The sequence below is a fragment of the Bufo gargarizans genome, chromosome 9 (assembly GCF_014858855.1).
Source record: "Bufo gargarizans isolate SCDJY-AF-19 chromosome 9, ASM1485885v1, whole genome shotgun sequence".
NCBI classification, from domain to species: domain Eukaryota; kingdom Metazoa; phylum Chordata; class Amphibia; order Anura; family Bufonidae; genus Bufo; species Bufo gargarizans.
This window is the reverse complement of record NC_058088.1, coordinates 12,698,750-12,723,759: the sequence shown is the minus strand read 5'-3', so window position 1 is coordinate 12,723,759 and position 25,010 is coordinate 12,698,750. Positions and strand designations below refer to the sequence as shown.

The 25,010-nt window shown below is 44.8% G+C and overlaps 1 protein-coding gene across 1 annotated transcript; it reads left to right on the top strand.

Moving 5' to 3' along the window:
- The first annotated feature begins 677 nt into the window (after nucleotides 1-677).
- PPP1R18 (protein phosphatase 1 regulatory subunit 18) lies at nucleotides 678-17,800 on the top strand. Its single transcript, XM_044305953.1, has 4 exons — nucleotides 678-1,352; nucleotides 3,372-4,749; nucleotides 15,819-16,011; nucleotides 16,113-17,800. Exons 2-4 carry the CDS (start codon nucleotides 3,508-3,510, stop codon nucleotides 16,130-16,132), a joined length of 1,455 nt encoding a protein of 484 aa, XP_044161888.1. The 5' UTR covers nucleotides 678-1,352; nucleotides 3,372-3,507; the 3' UTR covers nucleotides 16,133-17,800.
- Nucleotides 17,801-25,010: the final 7,210 nt, after the last annotated feature.

Sequence of the window (25,010 nt, the reverse complement as noted above, 5' to 3'; positions counted from 1 at the left end):
GGCAAGTGTTCAGTTTTTTGGGGCCGGAGATTAAACGGTAGCATGCTGCGGTATTATCTAATTCCTGATCAGTCAAAAAGACTGAACTGAAGACATCCTGATGCATCCTGAACGGATTGCTCTCCATGCAGAATGCATGGCGATATGCCTGATCAGTTCTTTTCCAGTATTGAGCCCCTAGGATGGAACTCAGCGCCGGAAAATGAAAAACGCAAGTGTGAAAGTACCCTTAGCAACCATCAGTGAAAAACGCATCGCATCCGCACTTGCTTGTGGATGCAATGCGTTATTCACGCAGCCCCATTCACTTCTATGGAGCCAAGGCTGCGTGAAATAAGGCCTCATGCACACGACCGTTGTTGTGTTCCGTTCCGCAAAATGGGGTTCCATTGTTGCGTGATCCGTTTTTGTTTCCGCGTGTCTTCCTTTATTTTTGGAGGATCACCAGACATGAAGGAAAGTAAAAAAAAGTCTAAGTCAAACGGGGTGAGTATAATCTATATGAGGGGCCCGGGAACTGGGGGTCATGTTTTATACTTTAATAATTATTTTATTTTATACTTTTTCCTTGATTAGCCGATAATCCAGAAGATTTCATAATTTGCTACCTATGCCAGATTAAAGGGATTGTACTGTAAATATACATACACCAACAGATAGGACTATGCAAGAAAAAAAAGGGACATTTTGGGCAGAGAAGCGCTGGGATTTGGAAGATATAAAAGCGTATCCGTGATGACTTGAGTTTCTTAATTATCTTTTCCATGTATAGAACATCAGGGGAAGTCGTCATAGGAAGTGAGCAATCAGTATCGGAATGTGGTTTTTGTAATATTACCGGAGGCTTCAGCAGCCCCCCCCCCCCCCCAGTCGTTCAGCACGGCTAGGGTTAACAGGGCTGTATCCCCCCTCCTCCTTCCTTACTATCTCCACCCTCCCCCTTTACTCTCAGTATTATTCCTAGCAGTAACCTCACCCACCACCCTCTCTCTCCTTCTGTCTGGGAATCAATTTCTTCTTTCCGCACACCCTTCCTTCCCTGCTTCATTTAAAGGGGAGTTTTCAGCACATTTCCTTTAGAAATTTTTGTATTTTTTCACATTTTTTAAAACAATTCTTCCAAAAATAAAACTTGGAGTAATACCGCTGACCCGGACGGAGACCGTGCTGTGATTTTTGGGAAGGATGTTCAGCTTTCATCCGCGATGAAAAAGGAGACGCTGCTGACGGAGTCACCCTGGGGTCTCTTTCCGGGGAAATTAAGTGAAGAATGATCCTACGGATATAGCGGAGCGACAACGAGGGTTTGGAAGCTTTTGGATCCTGCGGCAGAGGTGAACAGCTTGGAAGCGGTACGTATATCACTTGTGGTGTGTCCTACACATGTAATAATCCTATATATCTTCCATAGGTAACCCTACAAAAGACCCAAACCTGACTTTTTACTTCTCATGCAACCAAAAATGACATAATAATGATATAAATACTATATAAATACCAGCTGATGTCCAGTGATATGTCCACCAGGACCATTATACATATATACCGCTATACACAGTCCGGTGACTTCTGTATGCACCGATTACTGCCGCGCTCTACAGTCAGAATTACATATAGCTCAGGTTTCGGAGAGCAGCCCCTATAGCTCCCCGTCTATATGTCACTTTGTGTGGACAGCTGCGCCTTTGTCTCTCTATTGTCTCCAGACAGGCCACAATATACAACTATTCATCGCTGGCAGTCACATCTATTTTTGACTGAGCTTTCTGACTGGTTTAATGATGTCTCATTTGAACGGTCTCTTCACCATCTCATTGTTTTGGGTCGCTATGTCTCCGCCTCCAATGGTCTGTCTAGGGCCCCCCCCCCCCCCCAATCCTTAGATTTATTGCGATGTATGGTCCTACCAGTCTGGTGATCCTATTGTGTTTTCTTGATCCTTGCATTGTGCTGTCTAGTTTTGCTGTCTCATTGCACTGTGCTGTCTAGTTATACTGTCTCATTGCACTGTGCTGTTTTCCTGTACGGTCTCATTGCACTGTGCTGTCTAGTTTTGCTGTCTCATTGCACTGTGCTGTCTAGTTTTGCTGTCTCATTGCACTGTGCTGTCTAGTTCTGCTGTCTCATTGCACTGTGCTGTCTAGTTATACTGTCTCATTGCACTGTGCTGTTTTCCTGTACGGTCTCATTGCACTGTGCTGTCTAGTTTTGCTGTCTCATTGCACTGTGCTGTCTAGTTTTGCTGTCTCATTGCACTGTGCTGTCTAGTTCTGCTGTCTCATTGCACTGTGCTGTTTTACCCTGTGGTCTCATTGTACTGTCCTGTCTAGCTCTGCTGTCTCATTCATTGCACTGTGAGGTCTCACTCTACTGTCCCATTGCATTGTGCGGTCTTACATTACAGTCTCTCTTCTGTCATTGCACTGCTCTTTTCTACTCTCTCATTTCAATGCACTCTCACTCTACTCTGTACTGTTTCTCTCTACCGTCTCATTGCACGTTGCTGTCTCATTTTATGGACTTATTGCACTATGCTGTCTCATTCTACCACGCTCTCTCGCTTTAATGTCATTTGCACCGCGCTGTGTCTCTCCACTGTCTCATAGCAGTGCACTGTCCCGATCTACTGTCTCATTGCCCAGTGTCACTGCACTGTCTCATTGTGCTGCTGTCACGCTCTGCTGTCTCATTGCGCTGCGCTCTGCTGTCATTGCACCGTGCTTCTTCGTTTGATTGCATTGTGCAGCCTAGTCTGCCTTCCATTGTCCACTTCCACTCATTGCACTGCAATCCCATTCTCCTTTATGATTAGTCTGTTGACACTGTCGCTCCCTCCCCCTCTCTACCAGATAAAATATTTGTCTTCAGTACATACAATTTTGGAATTACAAGCTGCAAACCTTAATTTGGTGTTTACTCTCATTCCCATGATAAATAGCTCAGTAATTACCATGGTGAAATGCATATTAACAACGCCATAGAGTGCCAGGTGTAGCTTGGGTGCCAAGTGGATGATGGATAATTACCATAGGAAGAGCTATTATTAATGCCATTCAGCTCTTCTGATTTGAATTTTAGATGAAGGTTGAATAAGACATATTTTATATTATACAGTATGTTGCTATCATCGCACTCTTTTAGGCTCTTTTGTTCTGTACGCTACATTTTTAGAATGGTGGGCCACCAACCTTACTGTTATTGTCCAATCATCTTTATATCCATGTCTACCTTAACTTCCTACCATTGCTGTTTGATACTACTAGTCTTCAAAGTAGTTGCTCATACCTTGTCCCGCTAAAGTTCCTTTTGAGTTTTTTTTTTTTCAATGTTTATCCCACCCTTAATCATAATATGGTATTGTGTTTCCTCAGGAGCATCCAACTACAACTAGTTTAGTTTTCTCCTTCCGCCATGCCTCCTTGGCAAATATTTATTATGGTGTCTGAAAAATAGCTGAAAAATTTGAGTCTACGTCCAAGCACAACACTTGGATCCATCAATACAAAAATGATGGAGGTCCCAGACTGGAAGGTCCATCTTCTAGAAAGAAAAAGAAAAGAAGAAGAAGAGACGAAAAGGAGAGATAGGGAGGAAGAGGAACGACTTGCCAAGATGCCTCCCTGGAAGAGGGAGATCATTCTGCGAAGGAAGGCCAAGGCCGGGGCCTCTATATCAGAGAACAAAATTGAGAGTGAAGGAGGAGAACAAGAGGAAAAAGTAGTTGATGGTGAAGAAGAAGAGGAAAGAGAGAGCCGGGTCTTGAGAGAAAATATTGGACCAGTTCAAAAAAATCCATTTATCCAACAGGAGAAGCAAAGACGGATGCCAGAATATTCCTGCATTAGACCAAAGTCTACCACCGAGCAAACGGTCCAACGCATTCCAAAGGTAGATGACCTAGTCAGAGAAACAAGTCTACCAAATGAGGTGAAGGAGCAAGATGCTCCATTAGAGGTGCAACAGTCTTCCTCCACTGATGTTAAAGGAAGGGTGAGCAGACTGCTTAGCCGATTTGGAGGTTCAAGGTCAGAAGACGATGGTAGTGACCCGTGTTTACAACGGGTAAATGGAGAAGGGGAAACCAAAACTGTATTGCCCATTTCTCTTGTAGTAACGCAGCCTGAAATTCAGGCCTCAAGTATTGCAAACCCCACTCCGCCTTCTCCTTCCTGCCTTCTTGCTACCACGGGAAGCCAGACTGTAACTCAGGAAACCACTCTCTACTCCTACGTCACTTCTTCCTCTTCCTGTGTTGACTCTGAGCTTTCAACTTGTGCGGCCCCTACAGCCATGAGTGGGTTCAACACCAGGAAAAGCATGACGGAAGAAGTTAGGCCTTTTCCTTTCCAGCTGCGTCCAGCATCTCCAGCCAGACAGTTAAGGCAGACTACCCAGGTTTCTCCAGTCTCGTCAAAGCCTGAAACCTTCAAAGTTAATGCTGGAAAAGCAGAAGAAGATGGGGAAACTGGGTTCAGTCCTTCCAAAGTCACTGGTAATATCCAGACCATCAAAAGAGTAGCAGGAGACAGTCAAGCTGTGCAAAGAAGGAAAGGCAATACAATTACAGTCAACCCACGAAAAGTGGCCGTCTGCGAGAATGGGTATGCTTCCACAGAGACTAAGTCCCCAGTCAACAAGCCTGAGTCTGGCAAGAAACGTTACCCAACAGCAGAAGAGATCAAAGTAACTGGGGGCTACTTGATTTTGCCTAAGTCCTGTCTAGCCAAACACAGTCGGGACAAGAAGAAGGTAAACTGTGGTTTTCTCTTGTTTTTGGCACTTTCTGCATTGTAGTTTTATAGCATTACAACCTCACTTTTCTATAATATTTCTCTCATGTTATCTCGGATAACAAAAGGTCATTATTTGCATATCTCTCCGTAAATCACATGACAAACTTCTCCTTTCTTATCCCCTTAGCTTTTAACTCAATCACAGAGCAAAGGGAGAATTTAAGTCAGCCATACACAGACATGTATATTTTACTAGACTTGGGAGAGGGTAGAAAGCCCTGCCAGACTCCTGATGGTTGGGGGGCCTTAACTCATCAACAAGCAAGCTGAAATTTAATACGCCCAAACCTTCTAACTCCCAACACCTAACACTTGATGAAATTTAGGAGCCTCGCCCCCCCTTTACATGTTAGATGATTGTCTGATCGTGCTGAAATTGGAGGGTTTGGTCTACATATATCTAATGTTTTTGGGCAGGTTTATAGCTTCTAGGTTCTAATAGGGTCCTCACCCTACCATGGGCCTTTGGCTTTCCTTTTGCACCAGACATCAGGTGTGACCACTACCTCTGTACCTCCGTTAGCTCAGTCTTTTTGGTAATTCATACAGAATGGTAAAAAAACCTAATTTAATTGAATAAGATGAAAATCTTTCCAATATATTCAGTCACAATTCTGTGCATTCCCCCCCGACTGGTGAATTCTTCCAATGGGCTTTTTCGTGACAGGAAAAATAAGAGCTGCAAGCAACATTATTCATAATTATTTTTATCAAAAGTGCCAGTAATCCCGTTCTCCATTTGTCCTCCTCCACGCCCCCTACACAAGTACTCCCATCTCAATATATCTCTTCTAGAAGGTTATCGCTCATCCTCATTCCATTGGCAGGCTGGAACAAGTTGGAGGTCAATGTTTCAGCTGCAGGATACAGGCGTGCTGTTATCGGAGCATGGCTCCAGCTGCATACCACATCACATTTATTTCTATATATTGCTCTTCCTCTTTATCTATGGGACATACCAGTAAGTGAAGCATTTTCGGGGGCCACTGAAAAATCCCTCAGATCAAAAACTCATCTTTGCAGCCAATGGTCTGAATGTTCATGGACAGGCTTGGATTGAGAGCAATAAGGCTTTGTACAACCCTCGCAACCACATTTTTGTCTTCTGTTCCAACGCACCTAGATGAAAAATAGTCTTCATGGAAAAAAATATTAATAATTATATAATTATTATTAACCATTTTGTGTCTACAGCTGTATGCATTTCTAGGGTAATATACAACTAAGTTTACTTTCACAGTCGCGTTTTAGCTTTCCGTTTGTGAGATCCGTTCAGGGCTCTTATAATCGGTCCAAAACGGATCAGTTTGCTTTCTAATGTATTCTGACACAGTCTGGCACAATAGAAATCGTATCCGTCCTCTATTGACTTTCAATGGTGTTCAAGACGGATCCGTTTTGGCTATGTTAAAGATAATACAACCGGATCCGTTCTGAATGGATGCAGACGGTTGTATTATCTGAACGGATCGGTCCATGAGTGTGGAAGTAGCCTAACAAATCCTGTGTAGTCTGATCCTGCACTCCTACACACTATCTGCCCCCTACCAGGGTATCTACCAATTATCACTCCATGCAGGTTGAGACCTGCTTCTTGCTAGCATAGGCTATCCTCCTCCTAATCTTGCTGCAGGGTGGGCGCTCTCCCTCTGCGCGCAACCTAATCTGCACTAGTGTATGGCTGCCTACCTTGGGGTACTTAAAGGGGTATTCCCATCACAGACAATGGGGGCATATCGCTAGGGGACCCTCACCTACGCAGAGAACTGAGAGTGGAGGAGGGCGCACTGTGCATGAGCAGCCGCCCTCCATTCATTTCTATGGGGCCGCCGAAACTAGCCGAGCGAATGCTCGTTTCCGTTATTTCCATTGGCCCCATAGAAATAAATTGGAGCGGTGGCTGCGCAAGCACAGTGCGCTCCAATTCACTTTAATAGGGAGAGCATTTGGCAGTGGCCAGACCTTGGGAATACCAGGGTCCTCAGGCCACCACTCTCTTCGCTCGGTTCTCGTAGTAGGTGCGGTTCCCAGAGGTGGGACTTGCACCTATCAGACAATGGGGGCAATCCTAGAGATATGATTCAAAAAAGAGAAAGAGAAATTAGATTACACATCCACAAGCTTAGCTTTGATCTATAACTGCTCAGCTAAATTAATCCTAGAGATATGCCGCCATTGTCTGTGATGGGAATACCCCTTTAAGGCACCTTCCTCTGTGCCTGAGCAATAGATTCATAGCCTGCTAGTATCCTGCAAACTGTGCTATTTTCATTGTTTGCCCATGTACCGACATTCTGCCCGTTTCCTGGATTATCACCCTTTGCTGCCCGCCCTGACCTCAGACCTTTTACAATATTGTATGTTCTCTGCCTGTCCTGATCTGGGCCTAACGCCTTGCTGCCCTGAATTGGAGTCTCTTGACCCCTGTGGGGCAGCTGTCAATTATACAAGACTACTTCAGGAGGTAGCAGCCTGTTGGTACCCCTACAGTGATGTCCAGATCCCTGTACATAGGTTGAAGTGTGAATACCAGGGGACTGCCAGGATAACGTACTTAGGAGTAGCCCAAAGTCAAATATGTTGGTTGACAGAATGGTTCGACATCCAATGCCATAATAGGGGCAAACAGAAGGGAATATGACTTCAAGATCAGACTACACAGAGTTTGTTTGTTGTCTGTTACTATGGTGACCAATAAGTCTGCATATGAGCTATAGACACACAACAGCTGGAATTCTTTAATAAAGACTATTTGAAAAGTGTATTTTTACATTGTAGATGCATTGAGGCAATAGAAAAATGGTTGCAAACATGTACATAGCTTTTAAAGAAGTTTCCCTCACCACATTAGGTACAGATGTCATTAATCTTTAGAACGAAGGGGTCCCTTTGAGTTTTTTTTACATATGTCCCTCTTGACCAAAAATTGTGGTGGAACAGTAACACTGCCATATTTATTTTGCTCTGAGTATCTTTTTATGTCACTGGAATTTGAGTGTGGTTGGCACTGGCAATTGTGGGAAAGAGGTGGTGGCTTCAGTTAGGGACTAAGATGGCTGGCAGGTGGTGGTGGTTCAAAGTGGCAGGAAATGGCTGCTTTTGGTCAAAGGCCTGTATAATGAAGAAGTGGGGAATTTGATTGTCCTATAGGTAGGTCTTCAAGATGGACGTCACTGATTTGTTGCCAAGAACTGCTTCATGGTTTTATGGCGCAAACATTTTGACTGTAGTTTCAAAGACCAGTTGACAGACAGGGGGGCACCTGTCATCGTATGCATTCTTCTATGAAGGGAAAACATCTTCATTACAGAGGTTCCTCTAGATACATGTTCCCTTTTATTGTGTACATGTAAATACAGAAAGGCAATGAAACTGAACACAGGAAGTTCTTTTGGGAAGATGTTTATTGCAGATTTACACAACATGATGTGACTTTGTGACCCTTGAAATTAGGATCTTGCAGGACTTCTCATATAAAATCGACTAACCACCAGAGCTCATAAAACTCTGTCCACCCTCAGATGAGAACTTCAAAATTCATAACATTTAGTGAATATTAAAGCCCACCATTCATTTATTTGTCTACTTACTGTCATAGCAAGTCCATTGAAGAGGCATAACCTGAAGTTCCTGGGCCTCCAGGGCAAAATATTAACAACCAACCGAACTGTCAATGTGGATGCATCTAATGACTTCATTTAAAGATGACTTGGGTTGGGTCATGGCAAAAAATTGGTTGAAAAAATGGAGGACCTCACATAACCGAGAACATTCCAGAAAGTGGTCAGTCAACGATTATCCAGTCACCAGAGGAAGCAGCTACTGAACAAGGGCTATCCAAACTAGACAACCTTTTTAACAGATATGTTATTGCACCTCTATAAGCACTGGCTTTTTTCTATCAGAGCTCCCTTTGACACTTCACAGTTATAGGAACGCATGTTGCATAGTCATGTAGCGCACCTCTGATAAGATGACCAGTCCGGCAGGCAAAAGCCACTGAACAATGTCACCCATGAAGCCCTAAGTAAGAAGGATACCCACTTTTTGATAGTCTCCCTCGCAAAAAAAAATTCTGACAATTATAATGCGGGGTCAGCCTTCAAGGGACTCAACAAATGTCCTGCTCAAACCTCTCCAGATGATTACATGGCTATGGTATGGATACATTTCTGAAGAAAATTACTGTTTATATGGACAAGTTTAGACGTAGGTCTTTGACCGGTGTAATATGGGACCCTTTCCATGAGGTATCTGCACCGTATAAATGACAAAGTAGACAAGCCCTTTAAATTTTGCAAAACATTGTTATATCCTATCCTTCTGCATTGTACCGTCTGGCCTGTAACATGTGTAGGGACTCCAAAAATTCAGCTTGCTCACCTAGCAGACCTTGAGCCGCTGCTGAGTGAGCTGTACTGTATCAGCTTCTACTGTAAAATACATGCAGAGGGCCTTAATGTTCAGCTCTCAAGTGATAGAGAATAATGAAATCATCCAGATTTGGCCTTCGGTTCATGGTGACGTGGGGGTGGACTCACAGCCGGAAGTGGAAGCAATGAGTAATAGAACGTAGAAGACAGAAAATAGGATGTAATAAGTGGGCCAAGCAGCTGCTGAATGTGACTGTAAATGGTCCAACTGCAGGACAACTTCTCCAGATACAGGCCTTGAAGGAATTCCCACCCCATATGCTCTTTATTCTGGACGCAGCACTTAAAGGGGTATCAGCCTAAAGCATTTGTCACCCATTAACGGGATAGGTGATAAATGCTAGACAGATGGGTGCCCTAGCAGTCAGAGCCCTACTGATCCAGCAGATAAATGCATCCGGCTGGAATACCCCTTTAATGCTAAAGGGGTTGTCCTGTCTGGACATTTATGTCATATCCTATCGATATGCCATGCATGTCCGACGGGTGCGGGTCCCGCCTTTTGTGAATGGCAGCCAATCAGGCTCGGACTGGCCCACAGGGGTACAGGGGAATCCCTCGGTGGGCCCTTGAGCAAGGTGGGCCCCTAGTCTCCCACCCCCTACACAAGTGGCACATAACACAGTAGACTTACTGCACTACATACATATATTCAATGTACAGCGCCTCAACCGGTCTATGTTCATATAAAAAACTTGTTAAATTATTTATTATATTTGAATGTATCCGTATGGTGGGCCCCCAAAATAAATTTTACTGGTGGGCCCTAGGTACCCCAGTCCGACACTGCAGCCAATCAATGGCAGGCGGTGATGGGGACGAGCCTCCCTAGTATTGCGGGTGACGCTAGGGAGGCTCGTCCCCCGGATGTTTTCATCCGCACACGGGAAAAAGCAGCAGCGGCGGTGCGGGGACCAGGAGCGGCGAAGGAAGCGGGTTAAGTATATTCACTGTGAGGGGCCCAGCATATGGGGGACATTTTTATAGTACTGGATAACCCCTTTAACTCAAGATCAATGGTACAAGGGTAGGACTGATTATAATGCTGTCTGACCCTATGCAAAACTGATGCTTGGATGTATCACTAATTCAGGGTCCAGCATGACACTGGGATTCGCCGTTTCCCATGGGACTGGATGACCATCTAATGTGCATGCCGAGCTGAGCATGCATGTGTACGGAGAGTTGGAAGGAATAGCTGTGGGCCAGTTACACTTTAGATAGCGGTCAGCTGAAGTGTATCACCAGCTTTAGTTACTGGAGCTATGTTATAAAGAGGACCTATCACCTCTTTAGTAAATACTTGCATCCCCCATAAAATAGTGATTTATGGTCTCCGCCGTGTGTCATCCCTCTGTTGTTCCTTCTGGACATGCATGATTGTTGTTACCAATACAACATACCCTATTGACAAAGAGTGGTAACACCCATCGGTCAAATAATTTGTACATTTCACATTTCCAGGAGGGATAACAGAGGAATACGTCATCGCATTTACCAAATTTATCAGTCAACGGAGTACCATGGGAGATTTGCCTATTATTCGAATCTGTAAAAATGCTGTAGATGGCTACTGGCTGCAGATTTCACTGCAGTTCAGGGCGACCGCAGTGTATTTTAGTGACACAGTCCCCTTCCCCTTTTCCGTGAATGAAACGTCACGCTGTCTGTTCACAGCCTCCTGCCATCCTGCAATACCTCATCGTTTTAATACTTGTTCTGCACCATTACCACCAGAGCCTTCGCCTGCACCAATTTCCTACTTCACTGACGTCTTTCAGGCCATAGTCTTTGTGCACTTCCTGGCCCGAACTATTGGGCAATCAGCCCATCTGCTAGTAGTTCTTAGGTTTCAAATGTTTGTCCACCAGTCATTCAGCTTTCATGTAACTGGTCACACATCTGCTAGAGGGCACACATTCTTCAGAAGCTGTGAAATCTTCACAGACTTGCTGCTGGTCACACCTCTCATGGTCAACTTCTGATGGTCTTTATTCACTAGTGCCAGCAAAAACTAATGTCGCCTAAATTGTCCCAGCCACGGTAGCCACATATGTTAGAAGAATGTCAGCAGAACCCACTGATTTTGGTGTGATCGGCCGGCCACCTTGTGCATATGTCTGGACTGTCCCCCGATGGCAGATATCAGGAGAGAGAAAAATCGGCCATGTTACATTTCAACATGTTGGTTCCTTTTCGCTAAGTTTCACCCACACAAAAGCCGATGCTTGCACCATATCTGGCCGAAACCCGGTGCTCATGCCAGACACCGGGCAGGGCACATTCTATTATAGTCAATAGGGTCTGGCGGTGCATGGCAGTAACTGGCCAGACCAGATACGAGGCTGTTCCTCTGCCAGATAACTTTACCGTAGAGGTGAAACTAGCCTAAGCCACCAGCTGTCCCTCTTCCTTTTTTGAGAACATATGCACACTCAGCTGGGCCAAGCGTGCATGTATTTGAGGTGATCGGAAGGAACAGCAGCCGGCCAAATTAACGTTTTGCTAACATCTATCTATATAGCATTCGGCCGATAGCTATATCATATGTATGGCCAACTTTAGGTAGATGTTGTCGCTTGTTTGACTGCTATTCCTTCTAATCCTGACATCCATGCTCAGCTGAGCATGGATGTGTCCCTCATAGGCACCTGTGACTGCAGCATATCTCCCTTGAGACTAAAAGAATCGAGCACATCAAAAGTCGACATAAACAACTCTTCTTTTATATAGAAAGGAGTCCTCAGCGCATGGCCCCCTGAATAGTCATAAGAGAGAGCCACTGTAATAAACAGCCGGACTTCCACGGGTATTCGCTTGCTTTAGGGAAGGGGATAAATAATTTGGAATAGAAGGATTTTGGAGTTTGGCAGGAGCCTGTGGTATCAAGAAGGAACCCAAGAGAACCTAGCAGGAACATACAACCTCCATGCAGATGACACAGCTATTTTCAGAAGAGCTATTGAAGTGTAGGGAGAGAGGCAAGCATACGTGGTCACCTCTCCATTTCCTACCAAGCGCAACGATGACCCGTTCTTTAGAAAGAAGCGGGTCCCAGAGGTTGGACCTGCGTGTATTAAAGATTTATAACATATCCCATGGATATGCCATAAATGTCTCAGATGGGAATACCACTTTAATACTCCTCTGACGCTTTGAGAAGAAGGTGCCATATATAGACAACATAAAAGATTATCAGTCTGCAGGACAGAAGCGAGCTGGAGTGTAAACATTTCCGAATACAGCGTTCGTATCACATCGGCTGACGCTTATTGATAACGTTACACATCAGAGAACAGAATGTGACTCCGCTGTTTGCCTAACCGATCACGTCTCACTGAACGTCACCCCCTCCACGAAGGGATATGAAAAATAAACAGTGTGTCGACGTGTTTTATGTAAGAAATTGACACGAAAAGCCCTCAAATAGTAAAACTTTATAACACACCAAGCTGTAACATAGCGGGTGTAGAGCACTGTGTGACAGATTTACCCCCTATTTAGGGATCTGGTCTCAGCTGCAGGGGAACCACCAGGCTTCTACCTCTTGAAGTAGTCTCCATTCAGTGACAACTGACCCAGGTGGGTCAAGAGACACCAGTGCATGGCACCAAAGGGAACAGGCAGAATAGTAGTCAGTGGACAAACCGAGGGTCAGGGCAAGCAGAGTAAATTCAATCCAATACTTTAGGCCAACGGTTTGGGGAAGGCAGCACAGGATCAGTACGATTAAAATGGCAGAGGTCAGGGCAAACAGAAAACTAGGGAACCTTCTTGTTCAGGCACACTGCCATTGGGTAAGGTGCCTTAAAATTTCCAGGGAAGTCTACCATTGAGGGCAGATTAGGACATGTGTGATGACCCTTTAAGAGCCAAAGAACATGCGTCCTATGGAAGTAGAGAGCGGCAATCAAGGAGCAGAGGGCTAGAGAAGAACTGCATGGATCAAGGAAAAACTCTGATGGCTGTTCCACCGGAAAGGAGCAGGAAGATGCCAGGGGGCACAATCCACTGGTATAGTGAGTATTTCAGCATCCATACCTGCCGGGAGCAGAAAACATCAGAATAGCAGGACCACCAGAGGCTTGTGGCAGGTAAACAGAGAAGGAGTATATAGGCAAGGATAGGTTCACATTATCAAAAAGAGCCACCATTGGGGATTTTGTAAATCTCAACAGCAGGATCTGTGCAGCATGCAGCACTCTTTTTGAAGGACTCATTGAGTTAATGGGATTTTATGGTCACTATCTGGACATGTCACACATAAGTATATTACAAGGTTTATTACTATACTAGAAAACTATGGCAAGGAGTCATAATGTTTTTTGCCAGTACACCAATTTTTCCCTGACCCCCACTGAAACCTCAAAAAATAAAATAATTCAGAAATGAATAATCCATAATCCAGTGTTGAGTCCCAATCTCTATCTTTGTCTGGCTGGGACCAGTCAATACTGCTGCACCTCAATATATGGCATCACCCACGCCACCATAATTTCCAGTCAATAGACTGTTTCCACAGAATGAAGCGAATTGCTCGCCATATCCGGACTGACTACATTATCGACCATCTTTTAGTACAAATTACCACACAGTGATTTTGCACTCCTCCCAAAAATCTGAAAATCTCACTACAATTTTGAAATAAAAAAAAAGTTAAATTCTGAAATTTCATTGCATATGATGAATTTGTCTGGTCTAGGGCCAGGATTTCGAGCAAACCTTCCTAAAGTGCAGGTCAAGAAGATGACTAGATGAGATAATCTCAGGCCAAACAGTTTAAGGAAGAGTTAAGGAAGAGGAGTGGCTGAGAACAGAGAATTTGAGAAGGCTTATGACATCTGTGGTCACTTGGGGGGGGGGGGGGGGGAGGAGAGACAGCTGGGCGAGATAGGGAGGGGAGACCATGGAAGAGAAGGTCTGGAAATCCCCTGGGGCTGGAGAGGGAGACAGAGATTATTGATGGCCTGAGGACAATGGACAGAGGGAATAAAAGGGAAACGCAGATTGCAGAGCAGTGAGATAAACTCTTTTATTGAGTGGATGTAATAACTTGAGCATAATAAGATTATTCAGAGAGGAGGAGAACTTCTATATGATTGAGCTCCTTCCTCTTCTTTCTTCATCATTTTCTTTATGGGTCTCCTGACCTTCCATGTTACCCTCACCCTTCATGCCATGATGGATCCCAGATAGATCTCAGCTTCTCAGTCCCTTCTTGTTTCCCCCAGGTGACCCCTAATGATATAATCTTGTTAAGGCCACAGCCAATTAAGAGATTAGCATAGTTAACCCCTTCCTGGCAGGCCTGTAATCAAGGTGACATATAGGTAGCCAATGCTTAGCATGTGATTTGGCTCACAGACAATTATTACTGTTGGACACGTGGATTTATGTGGTCTTTAATAATTACTACTGAAATTATAGAGTATATATTGTACAGCATCTATCACTATAGCAATTCAGTCCCTGAGGCACCATCCTAATGTACCTACTGCACACACCCGGTAGAACTGGGATGACACACCCTTAGGGAACTGATGATGTCACTAACATCCCCGAACACAGTGATACATTCCGGTGGTTGCTAAGTAATAATGTGATGTCATTCATGACATCACAGGGAGGCACGCAGAAGGGATTTCTCTGTATGCCTGTGTATAGAGATTACTGTTACACTAATTTTTGCCCGTTCTACCCCTGCCAAAATTTTCACTAAACAACTGCTGTACTGGGATGACTATCCTCCATGTACAGAGGCTGCTTCTAAAGCTAAGGGAGGGGGATACACTGAAAAGTAAAATAGGGTCTTTGTTCTCTGCACCATAGCGCCATCATACATTTCATAATGTACACATATTTGACATTTTATGCATGTGAATTACAGGATTATTTTTGAGAATAAATATATTTCACTGAGCAAACTACAGTACAGTCAAAGAAAACATGAGCAAATTAGGAAATATTATTTTTTTTTCCACATATTATGTGCCTTGTAATAATTGGAGCATATCTCATGAAAGTGAGAAAGAGATTAAGACAGCATACAAAACTTTTGGATAGGACATCTAATTAAAAATCCCACAAACTCTTTTAAATATCGTCAAGACATTTCTTATTCTGGAGACCATGTGTCCTGTTTTCTGTTAAGGTCTTTAAGTTCTTCAGGCCAATATCTTTCTCCCATTTCTCCCTATACTCCCCGTACACATGGCCAAGTGTGCAAGGTTCGAGCATGTTAAAATTAACTCCCCGATCCTTCTCTGTCCCAACAACTGTCACCCCGGGAGAGTTGGGAGGCCTATCAGATGGCTGGCCAATGCAGCCAAAATCTGCTGGTTCGTCTAACATTCACCTTATGTGTATGGCTAGATTAAGATTTATTTTTACCTTCCAAAATGGTCTAGCTGGCTTGCGAGGTCTACTGAATATTCCCGATCATTCCTACCCCACACTGATGTGTGGTATGTACATGTGAATCAGGGCATGGTTTTGAACCATTCTATAAAGTCATCTCCAGTTCTGAGAACCTCCATAACTCAATCTCAACCCTTTCCACTAATGTCAATTCTCTCACCTTTTTGTCACTTAGATGAACATCTCCTTTCCAGAATCGGATCTAGAGAGCACCTTCGAGTATCCATCAGAGAGCTCTATGTTGGCAGAATACGGTCCAGCAGATGAGCCAGAGGTTCAAGTCCCTCCACTTGCTCAGCCCGAAGATGACGAAGAGGAAGAAAGTGCCCTGTTGGCGGGCATCTTGAGAAGGAAAGCTCTCATAGTTGGTGAGTAATTTGACAATAACTTCACTTCATTTCTCTGTTTTCTCTACCATATAACATGGCCAAAATTAACCATAACACATCTTTATTCTGTTCTATTGTAGATGAATCCTGCAAACGTTGAGAAGAGGTCACAACGCGTTTTGGGTACTGAGCACCATGCACCTGTGGATCCTGGTATTTGAGTACCAGTGAAATTAGCCATGTTTACCAATGAGACAAGCACATGCAAACAGTCTAACAGTGGGGGGGGAAAACTGCCGTTACCGTCAAAGTCAAGAGGTAGCCCTGATCTACGAAGAGTTGCTGCTGTAGGTCAATCGAAATTTAAAATGGAGGTCATGGTGTTGTGGCTACCATTTAAACCATTGACTATTCCAGTGAAGGCCACAACCATTGATCATGGAACTAAGAGCGGCTCGTTCGTCTACAGTTACCAAACCATTATTTATTGGTGAAACGATCCAAATCCCCTTCAACAGTCGATGAGTAACAATGACCTGTTCTTAGAATATATATATATTAGCGGTGAGACTAGTTTTAGCCATATATTAGTATCATAATGTATTTAATTAGTTAATCGTGACAATGTATAGGCCCACTTCATTTAGGTTTAGGACAGAATTCACTTTACCAGTTGTCCTAATTAGTCACATGTTAAAAATGCTGTACAGAATTAGAAAAATATGGCTGCTGTCTTCCAAAAATGGCTCCACACCTGTCCACGGGTTGTGTCTTCCACTGACATGAATGGGACTGAGCTGCAATTCCACACAACCTGTGAACAGGCGTGTCGCGCTGTATTTTGGAAGAGGGCAGCCATCTTGTTTTAATGTAAGGTCTTGACTCTTAGTGGAACAAGTTACTGTTACGAACCACTGAAACCATTACTAGTTAGAGTCCATCAGAATATTAGCATGTTCATTTTAGCTAGTTAGTCATTTAGTTAAAGTTTCCTATTGCTAAATAAGTTGCCAGAGAACGTTGAATATTACTGACGAGTTATACTATAGTCTATGGTACTAGTATTAACCCGTATTATTCCGTTGGAAGGTCAAGAATTCTTAACAAATGGGCTCTGTAGAAAAGACTCCCGTTGACTCAGGATTGTCACAGTTCTCGACGAGGACACACTGGTTCAGACTTAACTCAAACGGCTAGTTTTTATTACCGGCAAGTATTTCTTTAAACTGCTTTTTTTTGTTGTTTTGTATTTTTTTTTACTATATTTTTTTAATATTTTTGTATTTTTTTATACAAGGAAATGTTCATAAACAAGCGTTCACTATCCAGGCTTTAAGATTTCCTATATACATGAGTGCCAAGCCTCCTTCTTAGGAAAAATGAGGGAGGAGTCATATAAAAAAGAGACCCTTAGATTGTCCAGCCACTTTGAATGTCGCCATATTTAATTTAATTTTTTCTTACCTATTATTTTTATTAGTATTGGTGGGGAAATACATCCATGTTTGTGACCCAAAGGAGTCGGTGCCCTATATGGTTGCCATTCTGTCGACGATCTGGCATCATCGGGATGAGAGATAATTTCTATTATCTCAATATGGCTGCCACCACTGTGTATGGGTTTACCGGCCCGCTTTCCATTTGACATCATAGTATTCCAGCAGAGGCGAATCTGCTTCAATAATGCACTGTGTTTTGCACTTAATTTTGAATATTTTATTATAAATGTATGTATGTTTTCTCCTTGTATTTTTGGATGGATGTAAAATCATGACTGGGATTTTGAAAGTACATACTGTAAAATATACCATGAAACGTATGATTCCAACATTGGCCTTGTCTTGATTCTTCGGTATTCTTATCATGCATGGTATGGTCATTAATCCTCATATGATTGTATGAAGATCAACATGCTGCTGCTTCATAGCATTAGAGGGTCCTGAGGGGTCTCTTCAGACAAGCTGATCACTAGGGGCCCACTGTTTGGATCCTTTGGAAGGGCGTCCATTGCAATGAATATGTGTCTAATGCCTGCTGTCTTCCAAAGGTCTTGGGTTTAGATAGTAGGAAGGATATCCCCAGAAGGGTAAGTCCAACAACTCCAGGCAAATTCATTCTTCAGATTTGAGTTTGACCAACTTACTAACTGCCCGTCATGAAGATACATTCTACAAATGGCTTTAATGTGTCTTCCAGTGAATCAAAGTCAATAATGGGAATTAATTTCTTTGGATAGCCAGACAACAAGGTATGAATATTAGTAATTTAACCACTTATAGAGGTTATACAAACTATAAAGCATGCCCCCCCAATGCCCGGGCCCCTAATGTAGGTTATATTTAACCTGCTCCCCAACATCCACGTTTCCTGATCCCCCGCAATGCTAGGGAGGCTCGTCCTAATCGTGGCCTGCTAATGGCTGCTCCCCCCCCCAATCGCCAGATGTTTTGATCCGCGTGATGAGGAGATGCAGCGGCGGCCGTGCGGAGATCAGGAGCGACAGGGGTCGCGGGGTAAGTACAACCTATATGAGGGGCCCGGGCATTGGGGGGCATGTTTAATAGTTTGGATAATCACTTTAAAGTGGTTTTCCAAAACTTTTATATTGATAGCCTATTTTTACAAATTTGTATTCTTTTTTTTTGTTGTTGTTGCAATAAATGAATAAAAAATTTGAATGGCCTCTGTGGTGACGTGTCCCAATCAGTACATGACCCAGAATTGACATGAAGTTTGGGTCACGGAGCCACTGCAGCCAATTAATGGCTTTTGTGGTGACGTGTCCCAATTGGTACATGACCCAGAAGTGACATGAAGTTTGGGCACGGCCGACTGGGAAGTTAAAGTGGCCCTGGAGAAAAACCTAAAAGTGGCCCCAAGTTGTAGGCGAGTCCATACTGAGCGAAGACAGGGCAACACAAGCCACAAGTAGACAGGGACAACAGAGGTCTGCGAGACAGCCATACCGTAGCGCAACACAAAAAAAAAAATCACACCAGCAGAACCAAATACTACAATGCAGCATAAAATACTGCCGGGTCAGCATATTGAAGATGGGGGGACACAGTGACATGATGCAAGAAGGGCACGTCACCGCCGCGGCCTGCTATTGGCTTCAACCCCTCCGACGACAGATGTTGATTTCTGCAGAAAGAGGAGATGCGAAGATGGCAGTGGAGCAATCCGGGAGGAAAGCGGTGTTGGGGACCAGGTAAGTATGCACAGTGTCGCGGGTCCGAGCATTGTAGTGGGGGTTATTCAGTACTGGATAAATTCAGGAGGGCACCTGTGGCTGCTGTCCAGGTGCATACACCCTGTTCCAAATTATTCTAATAATTATAATTTTATTTAAGTGTCACAAAGATGAAATATTTAGTTTTTAAGTTTAACTCATGGATGGCATTGTGTCTCAGGGCTCTTTTGATCACTGAAAACAATCTCGGACACCCGTGGTAATTAGATTGGCAGGTGAGCCCAATTTAAGGAAAAACTACTAAAGGAGGGTGTTCCACATTATTAGGCAGAGCACCATTTTCAAGCAATATGGGGAAGAAAAAGGATCTCTCTGCTGCCGAAAAGAGAGAACTAGTTCAATGCCTTGGACGAAGTATGAAAACATTAGATATTTCACGAAAACTTAGGGCTCTTTCACACTTGCGTTCTTTTCTTCCGGCATAGAGTTCCGTCGTCGGGGCTCTATGCCGGAAGAATCCTGATCAGTTTTATCCTAATGCATTCTGAATGGAGTGAAATCCGTTCAGGATGCATCAGGAGGTCTTCAGTTCCGGAACGGAAGTTTTTTGGCCGGAGAAAATACTGCAGCATGCTGCGCTTTTTGCTCCGGCCAAAAATCCTGAAGACTTGCTGCAAGGCCGGATCCGGAATTAATGCCCATTGAAAGGCATTGATCCGGATCCGGCCTTAAGCTAAACGTCGTTTCGGCGCATTGCCGGATGCGACGTTTAGCTTTTTCTCAATGGTTACCATGGCTGCCGGGACGCTAAAGTCCTGGCAGCCATGGTAAAGTGTAGTGGGGAGCGGGGGAGCAGTATACTTACCATCCGTGTGGCTCCCGGGGCGCTCCAGAGTGACGCCAGGGCGCCCCAAAGCGCATGGATCACGTGATTGCATGGCACGTCATCCATGCGCATGGGGCGCTCTGACGTCACTCTGGAGAGCCCCGGGAGCCGCACGGACTGTAAGTATACCGCTCCCCGCTCCTACTATGGAAACCAGGACTTTAATAGCGTCCTGGCTGCCATAGTAACACTGAACGCATTTTGAAGACGGATCCGTCTTCAAATGCTTTCAGTACACTTGCGTTTTTCCGGATCCGGCGTGTAATTCCGGCAAGTGGAGTACACGCCGGATCCGGACAACGCAAGTGTGAAAGAGGCCTTAACGGGTTTCTGTCACCTGAAAAATGGGTATTAAGCTGGCAGACATTAGCGATGTGCCAATGTCAGCTGAACATAACTATATTAGCGCCATCTCACTAAAGCCTTTATTGAGAAATTAACTTTTATAATATGCTAATTAGACTTTGGGAACAGGGGGGCGTTGAACCTGCTCCTAGAGGCTCTGTTCGCCCACCTCTTTTCACGCCCTTCTTCTCTTGATTGACAGGGCCAGGCAGCGTTGCTCTCCTCCCGCCGGCCGTGTTTGCAGTGAAAATCTCGCGCCGTTCAGTATTCGGCGCAGGCGCAGTGAGGAAGCCGGCAGCCACCGAGCGTCCTTCCCTATTATAAAAGTTTGTTTTTCTCAATATAGGCTTTAGGCAGTGTTATAGTTGTGTTCAGCTGACATTAGCACATCGCTCATGTCAGCCATTTTTCAGGAAACCCTTTAAGCGTGATCATCGCACTATTAACAGATTTGTGGCCGATTTAGAGCACAGACGGGTTCGTGCAGATGAAAAAGGCACATTGAGGAAGATTTCGGCCAGATCCATGCACCGGATCAAGACAGCAGCTGCTAAAATACCATTACATAGTGCAACACGCCAGACCTGCAGGGTATGGCGAAGTGAGGTCACGGTTATGGGCAATCGAGGGTTACTCACTGTATTGGAGAACCCTGGGCAGGCGCGTGGCAGTGAAGGAGAGGTAGACACGGTTCCTCTGGAACTCTGTAGATAGGGACCAGGCCTGATGGTGCATGAGGTGCCCTGGATGTTACAGGTATTTTGAGTGCCTGGGGCAAGGTCCCTGTTGGATTCGTGACGCTAGTGCCTTTGGACGGTGGCACGCCGGTTGGTAGTTGGAATGATGGAGGTACACAAGTAGAATAGTGAACCAAACGTAATTTTACTGAACAATCCAACTTTGTACAGCAGGTAGTAGGACAGTCTTTCAATCACAGTTCCACAAGTAGGCTTATTCACACAATGGCAGGTAATATTTATGCAAGATACGCAGAGGGTAACTTGACAAGCACTCAGCAGCAGGTTGTACCTTTCCTCAGAATCAATGTACACTGTCCTTTCTAGAACTCCTGCTCTGGCTTTATATCCCAAGGCCCGGATGCCTAAAGGGTGGCTTAAATCCTTGGTTACTCTATCTTCCTCTGGTATTAATTAAATCCTTGCTTTACTTTCTATTTTCATCTGCCCATCAGGGTTACTTATCTTTCCCTGGAGTTTCCTTACTTGGCTGTTGATTGACTGTGGGTTTCTCCCAGGAGGTTGGGTCCTGCAACTGGGGTGTCTTCAGAGCTAACTAAGGCTCTCTTGGTTTCAGGCAGGCTGGAGCTTCTCAACTAGCCTCCTGGACATCACTAGCAGCCAGGGCTATCCAGCTGCATGTCAGGAGCAGGCTTTTTAACCTCTGTCTTCTCAGACTCCTGACTCTGCACTGCCACTCCCTGTCTGGGCCTGGACATTTATACTAGGGGCTCCCCATCTCCCTCTAGTGTCTGGGATGTCTAACTACACCCAACTAGGCCTGCCATTGCATCATACAGGGGTACATTGCATATAACAACACATTAGAACATACATTAAATGAAGAATTAAATATGACATTTCTGTTCCTTGTGAGTAGGAGTAACGCGCACACCAATTGACCCTTGTGTAGTGCCCACCCCTACCTAGTGGGACACTACAATAGCAGCAAACCGATATTTGAAGCTGCTGGTGCCTCTGGAATCCCACGGACATCAAGGTTTAGAGTCCTCCAGAGTCTTGCAACTGTGCACAAACCTTCTATTCGGCCACCACTAACCAATGCTCACAAGCAGAAACGGCTGCATTGGCAGAAAAATACATGAAGACTCATTTTCAAACAGTCCCGTTCAATGATGAGTGCCTGCAACCCTGGATGGTCCAGATGGATGGAGTAGTGGATGGTTGGTGAACGGCCACCCTGTTCCAACAAGGCTGCAACGTCGGCAAGTCGGTGGTGGAGTTATGTTTTGGGGCGGAATCATGGGAAGAGAGCTGGTCGGCCCCTTTAGGGTCCCCGAAGGTGTAATGATGACCTCTGCAAAGTATGTGGAGTTTCTGACTGACCACTTTCTTCCCCGGTACAGAAGGTAGAACTATGCTTTCTGTAATAAAATCATCTTCATGCATGACAATGCACCATCTCATACTGTGAAGAATACCTCTGCATCAATGGCTGCTATGGGGATAAAAGCAGTGGCTGGTTATAATTGGGGTGTTTGGGTCTGTAGCCCTGGGCCCGGCATCGCTGGGGGGCCCAACGCCAACAAACTACGGCGGGGCACTGGAGCACACAGTGCCCTGCCTCCTGATCACCGCTATAGGCTTCAGGCCAGTAAAATCCTGGCGCAGGCGGGGGTGATGATGTCATCGTGCTCCTGTGCCCGGACGCAACACCCTGACGTGTGTGCGCAGCGCACCTGCACCATCTACAAGTGAGCGCCGACTGGGACACAGGTATTAGCTTTTATTTAATTTTTTGGTGTGCCAACTTTGTGGGACATTACTGAGGGGCACAGGAGAATATTACTGAAGGGACAGTGGGGGCAAACTACTACGTGGGGGCAAATTACTAGTGTGGGGGAAATTAATACTGTGGGGGCAGTGTGGAGAAATTACTACTGTGGGGAGAAATTACTTAATGGATGGCAGTGTGGGGGCAAATTACCTAATGGATGGCAGTGTGGGGGCAAATTACCTAATGGATGGCAGTGTGGGGGCAAATTACCTAATGGATGGCAGTGTGGGGGCAAATTACTTAATGGGGCAGTGTCGGGGCAAATTACTTTGTGGAGGCAAACTACTACATGGGGAACAGTGTTGGGGGAATTACTACATGGGAGGCAGTGTGGGGGAAATGACTATATGGAGCAGTGTGGGGGGAATTACTATATTGGGGAACTGTGGGGAAAATTACTATATGAGGGTATTGTGGGGGCGTTTCTATTAGGGGACATTATTTTTGGGAACACTATACAGGCATTATTACCTGGAGCACAATATAGGGTGTTATTATTACTGGGGGCACTCCAGGGGACATTATAGCTGCTGTAGACACTATAGGGACCTTTGGGGTAATTTATCAAACTGGTGTAAAGTAGAACTGGGTTAGTTACCCATAGCAACAGATTCCACCTTTCATTTTTGACATCTCCTTTGGAAAATGAAAGGTAGAATCTGATTGGTTGCTATGGGCACCTAAGCCAGTTCTACGTTACACCAGTTTGATAAATGACCCCAATTATAAGAACTCTAACGTGTCTGTGTAACAACTTCTGTAGAGACGAGATGAACGGCTGAAAGAATTTGTCATGGCGGTCTGGGTCAAACGGAGGAGAAGAGGAAAGATAAGATCTACATGACAGAAGATGGATGTGACAGGTATGTGGTGCTGTATTCTCCTATATGTAGAGCTGGCTCACCACTGTGACTCGCATCTCATCTTCTCCTCCAAGTCTTTTTTTTATCATGCACACAGGTAGATCGACAGACAGGACGGCACTGCTCCAACTCTCCTCCGCGGTTTATACATTAAGGGAACATTCTCTGCGATGGTGACACCGGGGCTCGCAACAGACTTTAGTGGTGCTCAGTCTCAGTAAGATCAAACGAATATGAGATATGAAGATGAAAGACGGCACTCACCAGTAAAAGTCCAATTCTTACTTTATTGTTCCACATAGACACGAAAGTACGGGCAGACGATAGGGGTGCAGGACGCCACACAGGCACCATGAGGCGACGGCCGTTTCGCGTAGATCACGCTTCCTCGGGCCTCCTAACGTAGTGACATCAATACGTCACTTTTATAAATCAGCGCTGCCAAGACGGACATGCGCACAACCAGCGCTACCGATAATACATAATATACATAAAAACACAAACCTAACAATAAGGTGCCACAATACAACAATGCCTATAAAAAGACACATTTTTAAAATCATAATCATGATGTATTTTAAATTTGGCAACTAAAATTTTAATTTATCACCTGCAGTCCTATGTAACAGCCCAGATAACAGTGATAACTTTCTGTGTGCAGATAATGTAGTAGATGTTCCATGCAGTCCTATGTAACACCCCACATAACACAATAGTTCACTGTGTTATGTGGGGTGTTACATAGGACTGCAGGTAACATCTATGACATCTGTACTCAGAGAGTTATGAGATGGTGGGGGTCCGACTCCTGGCACCCCCGCCAATCAGCTGTTTGAGGAGACCGCGATGTCCCAGTGAGCGCCGCAGCCTTTTCGCTCCTTACTAAGCACAGCTCTGTCACTTGATAGCACTGCGCTTGGTATTGCAGCTCAGACCCAATCACTTGGATGGGACAGAGCTGCACCTAGGCCACGTGAACGATGAATGTGATGTCATATGGCCTAGGAAGAGACTCTGGCGCTCACGAAGCACCGCAGCCTCTTCATACAGAAGTTGGGTAGACAGGCTCGGGCCTATCATGCACTTAAAGGGTTTCTACCACTTAGGTGTCACATATTTGGCTGTCAGACACTAGCGATCCGCTAGTGTCTGCTCTGGCCAACCATCCTAATATAATTGCTTTTGGGGCGGTGGTTTGGCTAAAAAAACTACTTTT

Coding starts and splice junctions, on each gene's coding strand:
- PPP1R18 (XM_044305953.1), top strand. CDS start 3,508: ATGATGGAGGTCCCAGACTGGAAGGTCCATCTTCTAGAAAGAAAAAGA. Junction 4,750..15,818: donor ACAGTCGGGACAAGAAGAAG/GTAAACTGTGGT, acceptor TTTGTCACTTAG/ATGAACATCTCCTTTCCAGA. Junction 16,012..16,112: donor AAGGAAAGCTCTCATAGTTG/GTGAGTAATTTG, acceptor GTTCTATTGTAG/ATGAATCCTGCAAACGTTGA.